Here is a 20,190-nt window from a genome sequence, read left to right as displayed (position 1 = left end):
TACCCCTGTTCAAAAAATAAAGAAACGTGCAACTCTGCCTATGTACATGACGCCCCCGAAGAGACTGCAACCTCAATCCAGCTTGTAATACAAACTAATGTACGCCCACCTTAGTAAGCAAATGTTATTTTATAGTACAGTCCTGACAGACAACCCGAGATGAACTACTTACAGCACAGCAGTCCTTCACGTCCCTTTTTTCCAGCAGAGTTCAGTGCCAACACAGCAGGGGATAAAACAAGGGCTGTCTGTTTACCTCGTCGTCAGCTTGGACGGTGAAAACTTAAACTCAGAGGAACTTAGAGCTTTGCCGGTCACTCTAAGCGCTATCCGAAAGCTGGCTGAAGATATCTTCTTGTAGAGGGGTTAGTTGTTTTGTTTTTTATTCAATTGGAATTTTACTCAAGCCTGTACAATTATATATATAAAAAAACTTTGTTTACTATCTATGAGATTTAGTTTCGGTTTCCCTTTACAGTGAGAAAAAAATAAAATAACCGAGTAGGATATATTTCAGTTTTAACAGAAATCAAACCGATATTCAGAGGTAATATTTTTCGTTAAGAAAAACAACTGCATCACACTCAACTACCGTTCTCAATCCTCTTCTTGTCCCGCCTCATAGCAACCAATACACACTCCTGATTCGCTGGTACAGTACTCCCCTGACCTCCCAACTAATAGGCTCTCGTTAACTGCAAGTAAATGTACTGTATTCAAGCCCCAGAAACACACAAGAGTACAGTGCTGCAGATCAGAGCCTCTCATGGCGCCATTTCTAAAATGCCTTAAATCATTTAATAAAATATTGCAGCATTTGTAAAGCATAGTATTATTAATAAAGGCCGCCCTTGTATAATTGCCATCCTCGTTTAAGGGCCGCAGTCATTTTGATCAATTTAAAATAAACGCTGCGGCGCCAAATTGAAGTAATCCAGTATTTTCTGCTTCCTGTGTTTTAACCAGTTATGAATCCATGTGCATGCAGTACCTAGGATTTCCACTGATTGCAGCGCTTTGTCAAAGGCCCTTTGAACATCCAGATCTATTATCTTTAAAGACAATAATTAAGAAGCATTGCCAATATGCAAATTGCCACTAAATAGCCTACTATAAAATACAGAGGGTCTGACTTTTGAACTCAGATGTCATTTTTTTATCATCTCTGATAGACTTTTTAAGGTTAATATCTGTCTTTAGCATTTAAAAAAAATCAAGAAGAATATCTTCTAATCTATAATCTTGTCCCATTTAACAAACTTGCTTTGATGTGCAAAAATGTGTGCTACCATTGGCTGAAAACTGACCATTCAAGACAATTTGCTGCTACTACTAATAGTTATATAAATAATATATAAAATAACGTTCTGTTTTTGTGGTTATAGCTCAAAGTTTTTAATTGAGTCCCGCATAATTAATTGCAAAGATGCCCTTTACTTTGTTGAATATATGAACTGTTGTTTGACCCCAGCCTGGCAGCTTGAAGAGGGTTCAGGGGATGGGCTGGTTCCTAGAAGAAGCCAACCTTGCCCAGGTCTCCATCAACCTTCTTGACTTTGAGGTCACTGCCCTGCACATGGTCTATGAAGAGGTCTGCAAAGTTGCAGAAGTAAGTGTTGTATAATTTTTTTGAGGTGACTGTCCTGCACATGGTCTATGAAGAGATCTGCACGACCCATAACCCTTTGAAGATTGCGGGATATCCTTACATGTGATTGAACTTTAATCGCTTTCCTTTTTTGATACCTAGCATGTCCTTGACCAACAGGAGAAATCCTTCTTCAAAGTGTCACTTCATCATTTTTTGGGGTGTATTTCCACCTTTTTCCGTCTTCCAAGGGTGGTGTAAATGATACGTCTTGTATATCCGCATTAATACAGTACCAACACAGGCTTGTGCTGGCAGATAAAACCAATATTGCAGAGAAGCAAGGGGAGAAGGAGACTATGGGCAGGGGAGGGACCTGAAACTAAGGGCAGGGGAGGGACCTGGTAAGATAGGAGACCGAGACTAAGGGTAGCGGAGGGACCTTGTATGATAGGAGGGCTCTCTTTGTTTTATTTTTTTTGCCTGTACAAAGTACTGGGATAGTGATTGTGGGAGGGTGTGGGAATTCACTGGACACAAGACAGAAGGTGTAGTTGAAAATACCCTGCAGGGGTGCACTTTATTATTTTCACCACAAGATGGCATTGTGCTGCTAGTTTCCTCCAATACCATCAATGGCAAAGGAGGAGCAGTATACTTCTTGCACACACAGGTGCGTCATAAAAAGTGCTGCTCTTGCAGCGTTCCTCCACCATCGCTACCCGCACGACTCGGGTCTTCAGCCTGGGCTTTGCTATTCCCCTACTTTACTCTATGGGGTTGCCTATGGGGTTGCCCTGGGTTTCCCTGCTAAATACACACGTCCCGATTCGGGTACGTAATTACAGTTTTTCTTTTCTCCGTTTCGGCTGTCTTCCTCAGCCTCCCGACCACTCGGAGAGAGAAAGAGAACACACCTTCACCTAACCTATCTGTGTCAACACCATGATCAACAGTCGGATCTTATAGGGCTCCCAACCCGGCCCCTACAGGATCTTGCATGTTAGATAGCCAGCACAGATCTTGCCCTTCTAAGCCTAGAACACACACAAGCGGCACGGCACCGGTAGCGGGGACCGGCAAAATGCTGCACATATCACTCACCTTTTATTTCAATTAGAGTTAACACACATTGACGAAAAAATGACGTTGCGTAAAAATGTCGCAGCGGCAGAATTTTAGAATGGCAAAATATCACTCGTCGAGCAATATTTTGCTGCTCAAACATTTTCCTGCAGCGGCAAATCTGGGTCTACCCGATCAGGTCCATGGTGTGGGATACGTTATGTCTTGATGAACTCGAATATCCATCAACATGGAGGAGCTACTGATAGCTGAAGTTTCTCAGCATCCCGAGCTATCTGATTATAAAAATAAGAATTTCAAGGACATTGGTTATTGGTCTATTGAATGATCCAAAACAAATACTAACCGCTTACACACCGCATTAATCCAGTTACTTGACATCCTGTATCACTTGTCAGACATACATGTCAAGTAATTAACCAGTTGCCAGCCAACTGATTATTGTGTATACAATTGTGAAGAATGTGATCCCTTTTTTCCTTAATAATAGCAGCTCCTATACATGCATAACTATAGATACAGTACCACAGTCCAGTCTTGTTAAGTGCGGTGCTGAATATATAATAGCTATTTCTTTGTAGAAAAAGGCTTTCACATTGTATCCCAAAATAAATATCATATTTATATACATATCCTTAGGTAAATAAAAGGCAAATATTTCTGAGTGGTGTTCTGATGTGGGAACTTATAATGTTAGGTCCTGATAAAAAAAAAAAAAAAAGTCTGGAGATGGACATGGTCGCTCACTCTGGGTTCAAGCAGTAAAAGTTCAAGAAGGATATACATTATTGGGTTGTTGTACAGTGCTGGGAGGTGGTGGGTGGTCTTTCTTTCTTTTTTTATCGCTGATTCAAAACGTTGATTTGTGTTCACCAAGCAAAGTGGTATTGCCACGCGCCACCCTGCTTCGCTCCCTGCAAGCCATGCCGTGCCGCTCGTGTGTGTCCTCGGCTTTACAGTGATGAACTGATTTTTTTCTATTTCAAAGGATAAGATGGGGGGGTGAGTGGCGGCCGTTAGTCTGCTGGGGACCAGGTAAGAGGGGAGGGTCTGCACATAGACATGCTGTTTTTACATGTTGTTGTTTTTTTGTCTGCTGCAAACTGACTTTTATGAAAGACAGTGTCTGTGTTTGAATGAGCCTGGGTAATGCATCTTCATACTGAGGCACGCAGCACTGACAATTCTGCATTGTTGACAAGCTCTTTGTTTCGTTATTTATATTTATTTATTGTTTATTTATTTTTTTAAGTTATAGGAAATGTTTTTATCGTTTTGTAGGGTTTTTTTTTTGCATACAATAGCGAGCGAGTGGCTCTTACTGCAAAAAATGTGGGGAGAATGTGTTCATTAGAAAGTGTGAATTTAAAATTCAAAGTTCAAAACTGTGTTTGGTCTATAAGAAACTGCTGAAGTATTTATAAACTGTGTTTGGTCTATAAGAATCTTTTCGAGTATTTATAAACTGTGTTTTGTGTCCATTTGTTCTTTCATTAATGACGTGTGTGTGTGTGGGGGGGGGGGGGGTGCATCCCCGCATCCCCGCATCCCCATTCCACCTAGCGCGTGAGCTCTATATTTGCCGCTGATGAGGGGTTAATAAATCGAACTTCTTATGGATTAAGGTGTAAACTTTCATCGTACATGTGATACCCATCTTGGCACACCATTGTAGAAACACATATTTGCTGAGAAATAAAAGGAGGAATATCCCATGCAGTCCTTCTGAAATGATTGTAAATTGATAGGATTTGCACTTGTGGAATATCTTGCTTATTAAAACATTTTGCTTAGTAAAGAGGGGATGATTAAAGATCAAGGATCCCAAGATTATCTGTCAGTTTAATGGGTTACATTTTGGATTTCAACTGCACTTGGTATAAATTAAATTTATTTTATCAAGAATACCAATATATTTAGAGGAACCCAGTCTGATGGTGTCTGAATTACCACAAACATATCCCCAGCACAACAAACCCACATACAGTGTATTTATAGTTGCAGGGTGTCAAAGTGAAGGTATGTAGAGGTTATAAACCAGTTGCAATCTGATTACTCCCATAGGAGCTGAACCTGCCAGTCGTGGGCTCTCAGCTTGTTGGGCTGATCCCCCTGAAAGCTGTGCTGGACTCTGCAGAGTTTTACATCCAAAAAGAAAAGCTCTTTATTTTGGAGGAAGAACACAAAGTGCGACTGGTAAGCAGACTCACATTATCTATCTACTCATGCATACTGTATATCACTGGCCTAGGGCTATTTTAATATGACTATAATAATTACTGTTGAACTTTTGTGGCAATGTCATTTTTTAGGTTATCAACCGACTGGGTCTAGATTCTCTTGCACCTTTTGTTCCAAAGGAAAGAATCATAGAGTAAGTATTCAATTCTACTACAAACTCCCTCGGCCTGTGCACCCTAAACCTTCACGAAAGAAATGAAAAGATGAAGCTAGTTAATGTGTATGAATGTGAACTGTTTTTATACAGATCTAAATTAACTAAATTCCAAATGGTGTAAAACAGCTGAATGCAAAAGTATTGCACGAAAATAAAACATTAACTGAGGTCTTGATTAAGAATGAACCTGGAATAAGCAATGAACCCGGCGAAGGGCAAAATAACACCTGAATAAAAGGGATGCAACAGACACTGGCACTACTGAACCACTTCAACCACTTCATCAGACACTGGCACTACTGAACCACTTCATCAGACACTGGCACTACTGAACCACTTCAACCACTTCATCAGACACTGGCACTACTGAACCACTTCATCAGACACTGGCACTACTGAACCACTTCATCAGACACTGGCAGTACTGAACCACTTCATCAGACACTGGCAGTACTGAAACACTTCAACCACTTCATCAGACACTGGCAGTACTGAAACACTTCAACCACTTCATCAGACACTGGCACTACTGAACCACTTCAACCACTTCATCAGACACTGGCACTACTAAACCACTTCATCAGACACTGGCACTACTAAACCACTTCATCAGACACTGGCACTACTAAACCACTTCATCAGACACTGGCACTACTAAACCACTTCATCAGACACTGGCACTACTAAACCACTTCATCAGACACTGGCACTACTGAACCACTTCATCAGACACTGGCACAACTGAACCACTTCATCAGACACTGGCACTACTAAACCACTTCATCAGACACTGGCACAACTGAACCACTTCAACCACTTCATCAGACACTGGCACTACTAAACCACTTCATCAGACACTGGCACTACTAAACCACTTCATCAGACACTGGCACTACTGAACCACTTCATCAGACACTGGCACAACTGAACCACTTCATCAGACACTGGCACTACTAAACCACTTCATCAGACACTGGCACAACTGAACCACTTCAAGCACTTCATCAGACACTGGCACTACTAAACCACTTCATCAGACACTGGCACTACTAAACCACTTCATCAGACACTGGCACTACTAAACCACTTCATCAGACACTGGCACTACTGAACCACTTCATCAGACACTGGCACTACTTAAAGGGTACATCAGCACTACTTGAAAAATAAAACATAAATATCCCATCTTGCTGTTCCTGTGGAAAATCTGAGTTTAAACTGTCAATGACACAACTTCGATATGGCTGTGGAACGGTATGTTTTTCTTATCGTTTGTAGATTTTTGCTTGCCATTGTAACTGTCTGTTTGGGTGTTTTTTGTTATCAGACACCTTGGGTTATACAGGAATAACAAAAACACCCAAACAGACAGTTACAATGGTAAGCAAAAATTTACAAACAGAAAGCAAGACATACCATTCCACTGCCATATCGAAGTTGTGTCATATAGTTTGGAGAATTCCAGGCTGAATTGGAACCACGAACGTTATTATAATGGAACCTTACGGCGTATAGTAAATTATGCATCGTGCGCTTTCGTTGTTAACTATCGAAGTTGTGGCATTAACAGTTAAATTCTAATTTTCCTCAGCAACACAGTGTGACTGTACACAGGGAATGTCCGAAATAATGCCAGACAACATTTCAACATCAGATTGTTCAGAAACTGATAGGGAGATGGAATTTATTTCCAAATTCGATTTTCCCACTCAACAGTGTGTAGATGATTGTGCATGTGTTGTGTCAGGAAATGCCAATAAAAACCAAATACGAAGGATGGAAAATGCAATATTTATTTTTTCAGGTCGGATCATCTTCAAAGACCTCATTCCGAAAGGAAATACATAGTTTCCGAATCTCATTTGCTAGTTTATGTGATACGTGTCCATTCTGCAAACATTCTGAATCAGCTGGAGCTGTATCTCAGACTTTAGGGATGTATATTGAAATAACACAGAGCTGCTATAACTGTGGGTAGGTCCCTTCATTAGTTGGAAATGAGAACAACTCCATCTTGGTTTTCTTTTCCCCACAACCACTTACACAGCACAGACTTTTTTTTTTTATGCAACATTAATCATAATAATACATCAAAATACAACATGTGAAGGAAACATGTACAGTGTGAAAGATGTCGACTACACAAAACAAAAGCAGGTACAAGTTCATTCCTTATGGAAAATTAGACGGACCTTGTTTGTCACACAGACTAGTGTGCTTCCACACTATTTGATCTGAATCATTCCCTTGATAGCTTTCATTTCTTCATTTTGATTTGAGATGGTGACCATCAGGTAGCCTCACCGGCATGTTTTTCAACTGGCGTGATAATAAAGATATGCTCCAGGACTGTTTACTTTCCAACCAAAACAAAACCGACTGATTTTAAGCTTTCCCTGTCTGTGATGTAAGTATCCATCATCCCTAAGTAACACTGGAATGAACGAACACTGGACTGAATGAAGGAAACCAGGTGTTTTACTTACCTGTGGTTGGGAATCCGGGAGAGGAAGGGGGTTTAGATGTAAAAGACGAAGAATCAAGGGTTATGATTTAACTGTACGTTACCTTTACCAAAGCATGTTTCCACATGCAGAGTGTGCACTTTTTAGGAAGACTGTAGCATATTTGACTGCTGTTTTTTTTTTTTTTTAAACATGGTTTGTAGTTTTCTAGAAGTACATTATCTATCTTTGCATGAAGTTTGTAGAATTTGGCAGTCGTTGTTAAACTCACTGATGGGCTGCAAAAATAATTCTCAACTGCAATAAAAACAAATCCATGCATCAGAGTAAGATGGGACCTAGCACCAAACATAATCAGTTTGTTTAAATCCTTAAATGACATGCAATCTGTATCTTTTCATTAAATATGATCTAAAAATAAAAATGTACAGTAATATGCCACTTCCTGTAATACGCACTACTCCTGCAGGTACATGGTTGAGAGTGAGGACGAGAGCCTGGTATCTATGCCACTTCGGAGCTTCATTCGGAGTGTTGGAGCAAGATCTGCTGCACCAGGGGGAGGCTCTGTATCGGCTGCAATTGCTGCAATGGTATGTATGAGCAAGAGGAAGCAGATCAATGCTAATAGCACATACAGCACCCCCAGCAAGACTTGAGGGTCCCCGAGTGGCTCACCTGGTAGAAGCGCAGCCGCATGGTGCGCAGGGTGAGCCGTACAGCCGCGTGGTGCGCAGGGTGAGCCGTACAGCCGCGTGGTGCGCAGGGTGAGCCGTACAGCCGCGTGGTGCGCAGGGTGAGCCGTACAGCCGCGTGGTGCGCAAGGTGAGCCGTACAGTCGCGTGGTGCGCAGGGTGAGCCGTACAGCCGCGTGGTGCGCAGGGTGAGCCGTACAGCCGCGTGGTGCGCAGGGTGAGCCGTACAGCCGCGTGGTGCGCAGGGTAAGCCGTACAGCCGCGTGGTGCGCAGGGTGAGCCGTACAGCCGCGTGGTGCGCAAGGTGAGCCGTACAGTCGCGTGGTGCGCAGGGTGAGCTGTACAGCCGCGTGGTGCGCAGGGTGAGCCGTACAGCCGCGTGGTGCGCAGGGTGAGCCGTACAGCCGCGTGGTGCGCAGGGTAAGCCGTACAGCCGCGTGGTGCGCAGGGTGAGCCGTACAGCCGCATGGTGCGCAGGGTGAGCCGTACAGCCGCGTGGTGCGCAGGGTGAGCCGTACAGCCGCGTGGTGCGCAGGGTGAGCCGTACAGCCGCGTGGTGCGCAGGGTGAGCCATACAGGTCTTTGCTGGGGATTCCGAAGAGGGAGGGGAGAGCTCCAGCAAGCCATTCTTCACACTACGCATTGCTCCTGTCCCATCAATATGCTCATGTTTGAATAGATCTTAGTTAATAAAGAGACGCAACCCGGACTACGTCATGTTATCTTTAAGTAAAGACATGCACAATGCTAATCGGTTCAGAATGCATTCGTTGAAATGCAGCTCACAGTACAGTATATAAAACAATGCAACAGTGGCTGTTCCCTACCTGTTCACAGCAACTTTGTCATTTTTAAAACTGAATTATATTAATTGCTTTTGTGTGTCTTGTAAAAATTCAAGTAGAATAAATAAAGATAAAAGATGCAGCATTTCCCAAATAACACATTTACTGGGAGAAATGTACAAAGTATTGTTTAATTTCATTGTTTTATTTGTACAACCAAATATTACCGAATAGTCCACCCTGTGTCCAGTTGATAGAATAATACATGTATGTAATCTTTCTATGCAGCCAAAGAAAGAAGAAAGAGATATAGTCCTCATTTGTGCTCAGTAGTTTATAGTATTTGCAAAATGTAGTTAGTACTGTACGCTATAAATATTATAAAATGGCTTGGAAATGTCCTGAATTCTGATTGGCTGCTTACATTCCAAAGCCATACAGTTAAAATACAACCAATGGTTCATACAGTGCATCAAGATCAATGCGTCTGGGTCAACAGGTTTTTAAAGTGACAAATTGCTGTTATTACAGCTCAGGGTTAAGAGTTACAGGCCACTTTAGATATTTAGCTTTTTTTCATAAGTATTCCGTAATCTAACATTGTCAAAGTATACAGAATAATAGACATTGAAAATCAATATCCTTGGATGTCTTTTCTTTAAATTCACCAAGTTTTGATCTGGTCGGAAAAAGTGAGAACGTCTTTGAAACGCTGGGCTTTAGTATTATTCGTAACATATTTTATGTCTAATTCATAAAGCCTATAAAGAAGGCTGCAGTGCTGCTCAGTGGTGAGATTCCTGATGTGCAGCGAAGCGGACAGAGCAGTGGTCTCTGACGATGTGGAGACAAATGACTAAAAACAATTAAACTGGTGTCTTCTCCATTTCTTGCTTCCGAAACACTACAGTATGTTAAACTATAAGAATAAAGTAACAGACAAACTAATGTTAATAAACTAAATTAACACAGCACCCTTACACGTAAAACTACAGCAGATTAATAACACCGTGTAACAATTTTTTTTTTTTTTGGTTCCTGGGTAGTAAGTGTTATTTCCTAATTGCTTGTGCCTCAAAAGTATAGAAAATGGCTATTATTCCCCACAAACTTTGCTTTTGTGACCAGGACAGTGATATTTTGAAATTTACCTATTTTCCAGAACATTCCAGATAGATTCAGTGCTGAGTAAACTTGGAGTAACTTCTAGAACTTTCCAGTAATATAAATACAGGGGCCTTAAGCCCACCAGTTCAGTTTAGTTCCAGCTGCCTAAGTGGATACATATCTGCATTTTTCTGAGATGGCATCAAGGTCATAGTAGACTTCAAAATGGTGGCATTCCTGATGGGTCTCCAAGGCGGTTTTACCAAGTTTCCCTGCTATCTTTGCCTTTGGGACAGCAGGGACACCAAGGCGCACTACCACAGGCGGGACTGGCCACAGCGGACCGAGTTCTCTGTGGGGAGGAACAACGTCAAGTGGGAGCCACTGGTGGACCCCCGGAAGGTGCTGATGCCACCACTGCACATCAAATTGGGCCTTATGAAACAATTTGTCAGAGCTCTAGATAAGGAGTCGGCAGCCTTCAAGTACCTTCAAGACTTTTTCCCTAAGCTGTCTGAGGCAAAGGTCAAAGCCGGTGTCTTCGTTGGACCACAGATAAAGAAGATCCTGGAGTGCAATGAATTCCCCAAGAAGTTCACTAGTAAGGAGAAAGCGGCTTGGAACAGCTTTGTCGCAGTGGTTCGGGGCTTCCTGGGCAATCACAAGGCTGAAAACTATGTGGAGCTGGTTGAGACTCTGGTGAAGAACTACGGCACAATGGGCTGTAGGATGTCCCTCAAAGTCCATATCCTTGATGCTCATCTTGATAAATTCAAGGAGAACATGGGAGCGTACTCGGAGGAGCAAGGCGAGCACTTCCACCAGGATATACTGTACTTTGAACGCCGCTACCAAGGACAGTATAACGAGAACATGATGGGAGACTACATTTGGGAGCTGATTCGTGAAAGTGATTTACAGTATAATCGTAAATCTCGAAAAACTACTCACTTCTAAATCTTTTGTAGTCATTTTTGTATTACTTTAGTATAAATACATGTTAATTTGGATTCATATGTTGTTTTTTTCTGACTTTATGTGAACGAAAAGACACAAATTCGCCCGTTTTCTCATTGGAAATAGGTACATTTCAAAATATCACTGTCCTGGTCACAAAAGCAAAGTTTGTGGGGAATAATAGCCATTTTCTATACTTTTGAGGCATAAGCAATTAGGAAATAACACTTACTACCCAGGAACAAAAATTGTGTTACATAGTGTTATGAATATTCAAGACATGCACACAATTATTTAACAAAATGGTGAAGCAACTCACTAGAACAGGAAACACCAAATTGCTCTGTGACTTGTGTCTGATTCAGGTATTTTGCAGGAGCTCAAACAATTTACAACTTTTTGTAGCAAGAGAAACAGCAGCGGATTTTGCTGTTTGTTTACATGCCATTTTGTAGCGATGAGGTGGAAATCGGAATACAAAATGAGCCAATGATATGACGGCGGTTCTGGAAAGATTTAATTAACCAATCAGTGTGCCTCAAGACACTCTCGACACTCCTGTATCAGTTGTGAATGAATCTCTATCGGTTCCTATAGAAGGTGTTCTCTTAGCCAAAGTGTTCTCTTAGGAGGTGTTCCTAGACGCTGAGACTAGTTTACTTAGCTTTACATATTTTTTATAGCATTGCATCTGCCGATAGCGGCAGCTCAAGTCATTTTAAAGTAAATTAGATTTTATTCGTCCCCCTACACGTACAGGTGTTCACTATTGATATTGAAAATGACACATTCCTGCCAAACAGGATTGTGTTCTTTTAGCTCTAGTTCGTTTTCTGATCTGATTTCACTTTGAAACCGAGTAGTCTGGCGCGACAGGAAGGACTTTCAATCTAGCTGTATTTATATGTTTAGTAGAGGCTTTTTGTATGGTAAGGTGTGCTGTATGAGAAACAGGCTTTAGATATATTATTGTATTTGAATGAATTGTGCAGGTATTTGCCAACTGAGGGAATACAGTAACATACTTTTTTGCCATTTAACAATTCATTTTATTTTAATGTAATTGTGTGGTGCTGTCTTTCTGTTCTGTTTGTTATTCAAACGGAAGTTTTAAACATATGAGAGAAATAACTGGAGCTTGCTGATGCTTCATTGCCTTCTATTCTTTTTTGTGCGCTGCAAAGGAAACGTGTGCTAACATTAGAGAATCCTTTTTTTTTCTTTTTTTCAACGATAAGGAAAATATCATGAACTATGATCAAAATTGTATTTCTGGTGGTTATAGTTCTTTTTCAGAAAAGCATGTGCATATAAGCTATATCAAAATGTCATTTACAAAAAAATCAAAAAGCGTATACTGCCCTAACCTCTCACTCGCATCCAGCACCTGTGTGTAATTTATATATATATATATATATATATATATATATATATATATATATATAGACGTGCTCAAATTTGTTGGTACCCCTCCACAAAAAACAAAGAATGCACAATTTTCTCTGAAATAACTTGAAACTGACAAAAGTAATTGGCATCCACCATTGTTTATTCCATATTTAATAGAAATCAGACTTTGCTTTTGATTTTTTATTCAACATGATATTGTAAATAAGAAAACAAATGAAAATGGCATGGACAAAAATGATGGGACCGCTAACCTAATATTTTGTTGCACAACCTTTAGAGGCAATCACTGCAATCAAACGTTTTCTGTAGCTCTCAATGAGACTTCTGCACCTGTTAACAGGTAGTTTGGCCCACTCTTCCTGAGCAAACTGCTCCAGCTGTCTCAGGTTTGATGGGTGCCTTCTCCAGACTGCAAGTTTCAGCTCTTTCCATAGATGTTCGATAGGATTCAGATCAGGACTCATAGAAGACCACTTCAGAATAGTCCAATGTTTTGTTCTTATCCATTCTTGGGTGCTTTTAGCTGTGTGTTTTGGGTCATTATCCTGTTGGAGGACCCATGACCTGCGACCGAGACAGAGCTTTATGACACTGGGCAGTACGTTTCGCTCCAGAATGCCTTGATAGTCTTGAGATTTCATTGTGCCCTGCACAGATTCAAGGCACCCTGTGCCAGGCGCAGCAAAGCAGCCCCAAAACATAACCAAGCCTCCTCCATGTTTCACTGCAGGTATGGTGTTCTTTTCTTTGAAAGCTTCATTTTTTCGTCTGTGAACATAGAGCTGATGTGACTTGCCAAAAAGCTCCAGTTTTGACTCATCTGTCCAAAGGACATTCTCCCAGAAGGATTGTGGCTTGTCAATATGCATTTTAGCAAATTCCAGTCTGGCTTTTTTATGTTTTTCTTTCAAAAGTGGAGTCCTCCTGGGTCTTCTTCCATGGAGCCCACTTTCGCTCAAAAAGCAACGGATGGTGCGATCAGAAACTGACGTACCTTCACCTTGGAGTTCAACTTGTATTTCTTTGGCAGTTATCCTTGGTTCTTTTTCTACCATTCGCACTATCCTTCTGTTCACTCTGGGGTCGATTTTCCTCTTGCGGCCGCGCCCAGGGAGGTTGGCTACAGTTCCATGGACCTTAAACGTCTTAATAATATTTGCAACTGTTGTCACAGGAACATCAAGCTGCTTGGAGATGGTCTTGTAGCCTTTACCATGCTTGTCTATTATTTTCTTTCTGATCTCCTCAGACAACTCTTTCCTTTGCTTTCTCTGGTCCATGTTCAGTGTGGTGCACACAATGATACCAAACAGCACAGTGACTACTTTTCTCCATTTAAATAGGCTGAATGACTGATTACAAAATTGGAGACATGTGTGATACTAATTAAAGAAACTAATTAGTTTGAAATATCACTATAATCCAATTATTTATTATCTTTTGTAAGGGGTACCAACAAATGTGTCCAGGCCATTTTAGAATATCTTTGTAGAATAAGCAATAATTCATCTCTTTTCACAGCTTCTTTGCTTTATCCTTTGACATACCAAAGGCATGCAAGTATACATGATAAAATAGCTTTTAATTTCATCACTTTTCAGGAGGAATGAAGCATTATTTCAATGAACTGTAAGAGTACCAACAAATTTGAGCACGTCTGTGTGTGTGTGTGTATATGTATGTATGTATGTGTGTATATATATATATATATATATATATATATATATATATATATATATATATATTAATATTATATTAAACCTGACATCTCAATATTCCGGACAACCTGCCTGTCTCCAGATATGTCCTGTAGCCATAACGTGAATGTGTAAACAGACGGTGTATGCCAATGACGTCTTAAGTAGGGGACACACCTGTGACAGTTGTATTAGATAAAATACCTTGGTAACAATCCATGACAGTAAATCATATCTAAACCCATTGCTGGCCAGTACAATATCCAGGCAGTAGTTGTATAAGTTGCGTGTTAAATACTACCCGGTAATTTTTTTAATGACTGGAAATTACCAACATCTTTTATGCATATGGGCCTCTATGTTTACGAAGCCATACAAAAGTGAATAACATTGAAAAATAAACTGTCGCCATTATCGCTCTCGCTTCATCAAGCCCAGTACAATGGAGAAGAAATGATACATCTAAATAAAGACATTGTTCAAAGTCTTCTCCATATTTCTTTTTTTACTGATGATGAATATTGAAGGGTGTTTGTCTTTTTCAGGTATAATCTGGTGAAGTTTCTCCCACTGAACGCAAATATGATTTTGTGAGGATTATATTTGTGTTTTTTTCCTTGTCTTATAAAAACGTATCTTTAAATTCTTGTTATTGGTCTGAACCTCATTGTTCTGAGTTCTTGTCATGGTTTGGTTGAATGTCCATGCCTGTATTTTGAATGTATTGTAGCGTTCAGCCTTAAGTGGGTTCGTAGCGGGACGAAATGAAACACCGCAGAGCCGTGCAGTCAAAAGCAGTTACTGCTGCTGTTTTGATAAGTGCTTTCAAATACTCTTTCGGGAATCTCCCATTTTTATAACCATACCTCCATCCATGTCTCACTCCATTGGTCCATTCAAAACACAGTATGCCATTGGCTTCGGTGGTCGGTTCCTCCTTCCCATTTCTCTCTCTCACACACACACACACACACACTCACACACACACTCACACACACACACACACACACACAGACACACACACACACACACACACACACGCACGCACGCACACACAGACACACACACACACAGGCACACACACACACATATATACACACACACACACACACACACACACACACACACACGCGCACACACACGCACACATACACACACACACACACACACGAGAGAGAGTGTGAAATGGGAATGAAACTTCAGTCCTGTCTCATCCTGTCCTGTCAAAAATGTTCCTGTTCCATCCCATCCCATGAAAGAGTCATCATTTCCAATCCTGTCCTCTCCAAATTTTTCCCGTCCTGTAACTTTTTTAAAAAAAAGTCCCATCCCATCCCGTGATAAACAGAGATCAACTATTATTTGGAGGTACAGATATTTTCGTATTCATGTATAAAATTAGGGTTTATAGGGTTTTGCATTAAACACTACCGGTATACTACTAGTTATTTGTTTTTAGTTTTTGTTTTTTTTAAGAAAAATACAGTGCAAGCACAGGGTCTTTATAAGCACAATGTGCAATATAATGATGTAATATATAAATTCGGTAATATAAAAACAAATGTTTAGAGTTTTGTGCGGCAGTTTCAGTTTCTAAATCGGTTACTAAGCAACCTGGCTCAGAGATTTTAGTATGTCAATGTCACAGTAAACTGTCGGTGAGGACAGCAGTGTGGAGTAGTGGTTAGGGCTCTGGATTCTTGACCGGAGGTTCGTGGGTTCAATCCCAGGTGGGGGACACTGCTGCTGTACCCTTGAGCTTTACCTAGATTGCTCCAGTAAAAAAACAACTGTATAAATGGGTGTGTGTGTGTGTGTGTGTGTATAATATATATATATATATATATATATATATATATATATATATATATATATATATATATATAAATTGTATGTAAAAATAATGTGGTATCTTGTAACAATTGTAAGTCTGTTAAGAAATAAATAATAATACCAACCATTAATTCATAAAAAAAAAAATGGTATTGAAATAATATTTCATAAACGTTCAGGGAGTATCCATCATGTATTTATTTATTAAAAATCGTAGTATTATACATACCCCTTCAACTTAGCGCCAAAGCAGTATCTCCAAAAAACAGGAGCTGCTACGGCCAAATCGTAGCCTTTGACATCTCTGCATTATGATTTGCACATCCTTAATGGTCCGTGTACATTCCGGCCAATCGTTTTTGCATTCTAAATCGGAAATCGGAAAGAATGGGAAAACAAGCCTGAATCAGTTTTTGTATTTTAAACTCAGAAATTGGAAAATGAAAAACGGGTCGATTTGTGTTTATTAAAAACCGAAATAGAAAAACGAGTCGTTTTCTGGTTTTCTGATTTCCGATTTAGACTGCAAAAACGATTGGCCAGAATGTACACGGACCCGTGAACCTTCTGATTCGGAGGTATACGGCTCAAATTGATACGGGAGACAATCCCTGTTTTCTCTCTCTACATCAGATCCATCACTACATAATTCACATGCATAAGAGGTGTCTGAAACGGATACAATGAGGCTACTCTCACTTTCACTGTTGCTGTCGTCCATACTGGCAGATGCAAGGAGCCTGAGGTCACAGTCTTCTGGACTCCACACCAGGAAATGGAGATCGCTGTCTGTGTATTTACGGGTATTATTTAATTTATTGTAGCGCGATTAAAATTAATTTGATATATGTTCAAGTGAGACATGTTAATATGTATGTTTATGGTAACAGTCAAGTTCCATGGCATAGGCTCTTGTACGACTTTAAAGAGCAAAAAAACACTCTTCCTGTCTGCTGGTGACAGAGTAGTCCCGTTTCTTCCCATTCCTGCCCGTCCTGAGAGGTTTATTTTTTTTTATTTCCCGGTCCTGCCCTTTCCCGTGAGCTTCACTCCTGTACCATCCCATCCCGCAAAACTTAACACCATGTTACTTACCGCGGGAATCCCGTCTTCATGTCACTCTCTAACACACACAAGTAAACGGCAGCGAGCGGGCTAATCAAGACGGCACCCAAGTAAAAGAGAGAGAGAGTAGCACGCACTCGCCACACATTCTAACACAGACCCGCGCTTAATATTTAGGCAGGGCATTTCACTGCACAATCCCATCCCTCCCCCAGTCTCTGATATAGTCCATGTTGTCTGCTGTCTGGCGGTGCTGCCCTGCGCTACACTATTTCTCCTCGGTTGTCTGTGCTGCTTGTAGCGAGAGGTTTGTTTTTAAGCTACAGACCAGGGAGCATCATGACGTAGGAATAAATAATATTATAGGAATATATTTTCTGCACGTACCTACATACCGGTATGTACCTGAAGATTTCAAGGATTCAATTTTTTTTCAATATAGCATTCTGTTTCCATGGCAACATAGAACATATTCAAATATTAACCAACTTCAAGATGGAGGTTGGTATATCTATATAGTGTGAAATAACTAACCAATAAAACAAACACAGCACTCTGTTTAGCCAGCAACTTATTTATTAGACAGACACCTTCTAAAGTAATTTAAAAAGGGTTACTTCTTCTCAATCTGTACATTAAGGAGTCTGGTTCATAGTTGTAAAAAATGTCACTCAGTTATCGTAGGATATATCAGTTCAATTGTCCTTCCTAGGTACATTCCAAACTATATAGTGCTGAATGGTGCAATTAATAACCCATCCTGCTGCTTTAACTCCGAATCGTTGTCTTTAGTTTATAGTGTAGTCATCAATGTGTCTGGCTTGGAAAGGAAAGATGTATCCTATAAAAAACAACAAGGTCTTTTGTATAAATATTAATAAATTGGGCAACGTTTTATCAGCATTTCTTCTATACTATAGCCAACTGAAAAGTTTTAGAAGGCTGGATTCATTTTCTTAATGATCCTGCTCTCTCAAACAATTGGCATTTTTCTGGAACTTTCCAGCAATCCCACATTCCACCTTGTGGAAAAATGCGATAACTGCAGTTTACTTGGAATTGAACCCCCTGCAGTGTTTCCTGGTTGTTCTGATGTTTATTCAGACATCACACGTACATCAGCTAGGGAATTACTGTTTTCATCTTTTACTCGGGAACGTTTGCCAGGAGAAAATGTGTCTCTAAACATTGCATGAGTGAAAGCATGCTCTCCCTGCAACATTGCCGGGGCGCTATGATTTGAAATGAGCTGTGTAAAGTGTAAATCAGTTCTGTTTCTCCAGGGCGCAGCATTGGGAGCGATGGTGGGACAGATGACTTATGGAAAGCGACAGTATGAAGATCTAGACGGCATCATGAGAAGACTAATCCTTCCCTTTCATCAGTCCATGAATGAGCTGATCTCATTGGTTGATGCAGATTCAAACGCCTTCAACAGCTACATGGTAACCTGTGAGAATGAATACTGGGCAAAAGCCTGTTTACAAAACTGTCACCTATGAATTATTTATCAATTGAGGGCTTATGTGTATTGTGTGAAGAAAGTTGTGGGCCCCCATCGTTACCCTGGGTATTATATATCATTATTACTGGGTAATATTGCTACCTGTTAATAATTCTACTTTATTATATATTGTTATTACTGGGTAATATTGCTACCTGTTAATAATTCTACTTTATTATATATTGTTATTACTGGGTAATATTGCTACCTGTTAATAATTCTACTTTATTATATATTGTTATTACTGGGTAATATTGCTACATGTTAATAATTCTACTTTATTATGCCTGATTCAGGTTACCATTTTCTCTTTTGAAACTGGGTCTTACCACAAATAAACTAAAGTTAATTTATATAGCATTATTTTGCAGACCAGTATAGCTTACTTACAGCAACATTTTGTAAAATTAAATAAAAATATAAAGAAAATATTTTGATTTAAATTAATTATTTATTATTAATAATGCATTAGTATTTTAAAATACAATCAAGAAAGAAATGACCAATTTTTAAATAATAAAGCATACAGGATTGCTTAATTAATCGCTTCTTTTTTAGGCTGCCCTTAAACTGCCTAAAACCACAGCTGAACAGAAGGAAAGGTAAGTGGATGGGTGTGGATGTGAACACATTGCAGGGTTTTTTGGTTTTTTTGTATGCTCTCCTAATGAACATAAGGGTCTATATTTTCCGCTATGGGTAAGTCCCAGACAAATTGACTCCACCATAGTTGATCTATTACATGGGATATTTGCCCACAGTGGAAAAATCAGGCCCAATATATGTAAATTATTGTATTTTCATGTATATAATGACATTTTGGTCAGACCTGATCTATCGTGTGACATACTTGATTCAATCCTATTATTTTTCGCATTGTTTACTTTTACTCCCTGCTCTACATTGTTTTACCTTCTATTATGGTCTTCTGCCTGATGTGAAGGCTCCTGAACCTTTCTAACAGCCTTTTTTCGAATTTCATTATTTCAAACTTTCCTTGTGTCACCTCACCACTTCAGAACCAATATGCAACAGCCCACTTTCCGTCTAGGACGCTCCCGTCACCCCACTGGAACTAAGCAACTCAACAAAACAATCTCAAAAAATGACATGTGAAAACAGATGCTGCCAGTATTTGAGTGCCATTTTTGTGCTTGTTTTGTTTTCAAGGCGTGAAGCTATGATGCAGGAAGGCTTGAAGAAAGCCGTTGCAGTGCCCTTATTTTTGGCAGAGAAAGTGAACAGCCTGTGGCCAACTCTAAAGGAGCTGGTCCTCTATGGAAACATAGCCTGCAAATCAGATATTCAGGTGAGGCATGGGGAATTAGGGGCCTTTCACACCTAGTTCGTTTGGAGAGAATAATTCGCACTAGAGTTCAGTTAACACCTAAGTTCGGTTCATTGTGCAGGTGTGAAACGTCAAAAATATTAGGTTCGCATTAGAGTGCACACCAAAGAAGAGGACTAGGATTCACCTGAAAGGGTGGTCTCGGCTCGATTGAGGGGGAACTGTACTGCGTTTCTCCCTCAGTCGGCCAGTGTGAAAGCAATCACATTATAATTCACAATGCAACAGAAACCAAACCGACTGGTGGTGATG

At 40.2% G+C, this 20,190-nt stretch overlaps 1 protein-coding gene across 3 annotated transcripts in view; it reads left to right on the top strand.

The window, feature by feature from the left end:
- Positions 1-20,190, top strand: part of ftcd (formimidoyltransferase cyclodeaminase) — a 44,639-nt gene that overhangs the window by 14,890 nt on the left and 9,559 nt on the right. For 2 of the 3 annotated variants that reach the window (XM_034020585.3, XM_059031974.1), the window contains 7 exons: positions 1,472-1,609; positions 4,739-4,870; positions 4,987-5,048; positions 8,007-8,130; positions 18,370-18,531; positions 19,149-19,192; positions 19,761-19,899. In XM_034020585.3, the coding sequence (XP_033876476.3) occupies positions 1,472-1,609; positions 4,739-4,870; positions 4,987-5,048; positions 8,007-8,130; positions 18,370-18,531; positions 19,149-19,192; positions 19,761-19,899 (801 nt within the window). The remainder of the gene's footprint in view (positions 1-1,471; positions 1,610-4,738; positions 4,871-4,986; positions 5,049-8,006; positions 8,131-18,369; positions 18,532-19,148; positions 19,193-19,760; positions 19,900-20,190) is intronic. The other variant, XM_034020592.3, reaches the window with a different exon arrangement.

Source organism: Acipenser ruthenus, chromosome 10 (genome assembly GCF_902713425.1).
Source record: "Acipenser ruthenus chromosome 10, fAciRut3.2 maternal haplotype, whole genome shotgun sequence".
Lineage (NCBI taxonomy): Eukaryota > Metazoa > Chordata > Actinopteri > Acipenseriformes > Acipenseridae > Acipenser > Acipenser ruthenus.
Note: the sequence above shows the minus strand (reverse complement) of the source record. Positions and strands in the feature narration are given on the sequence as shown.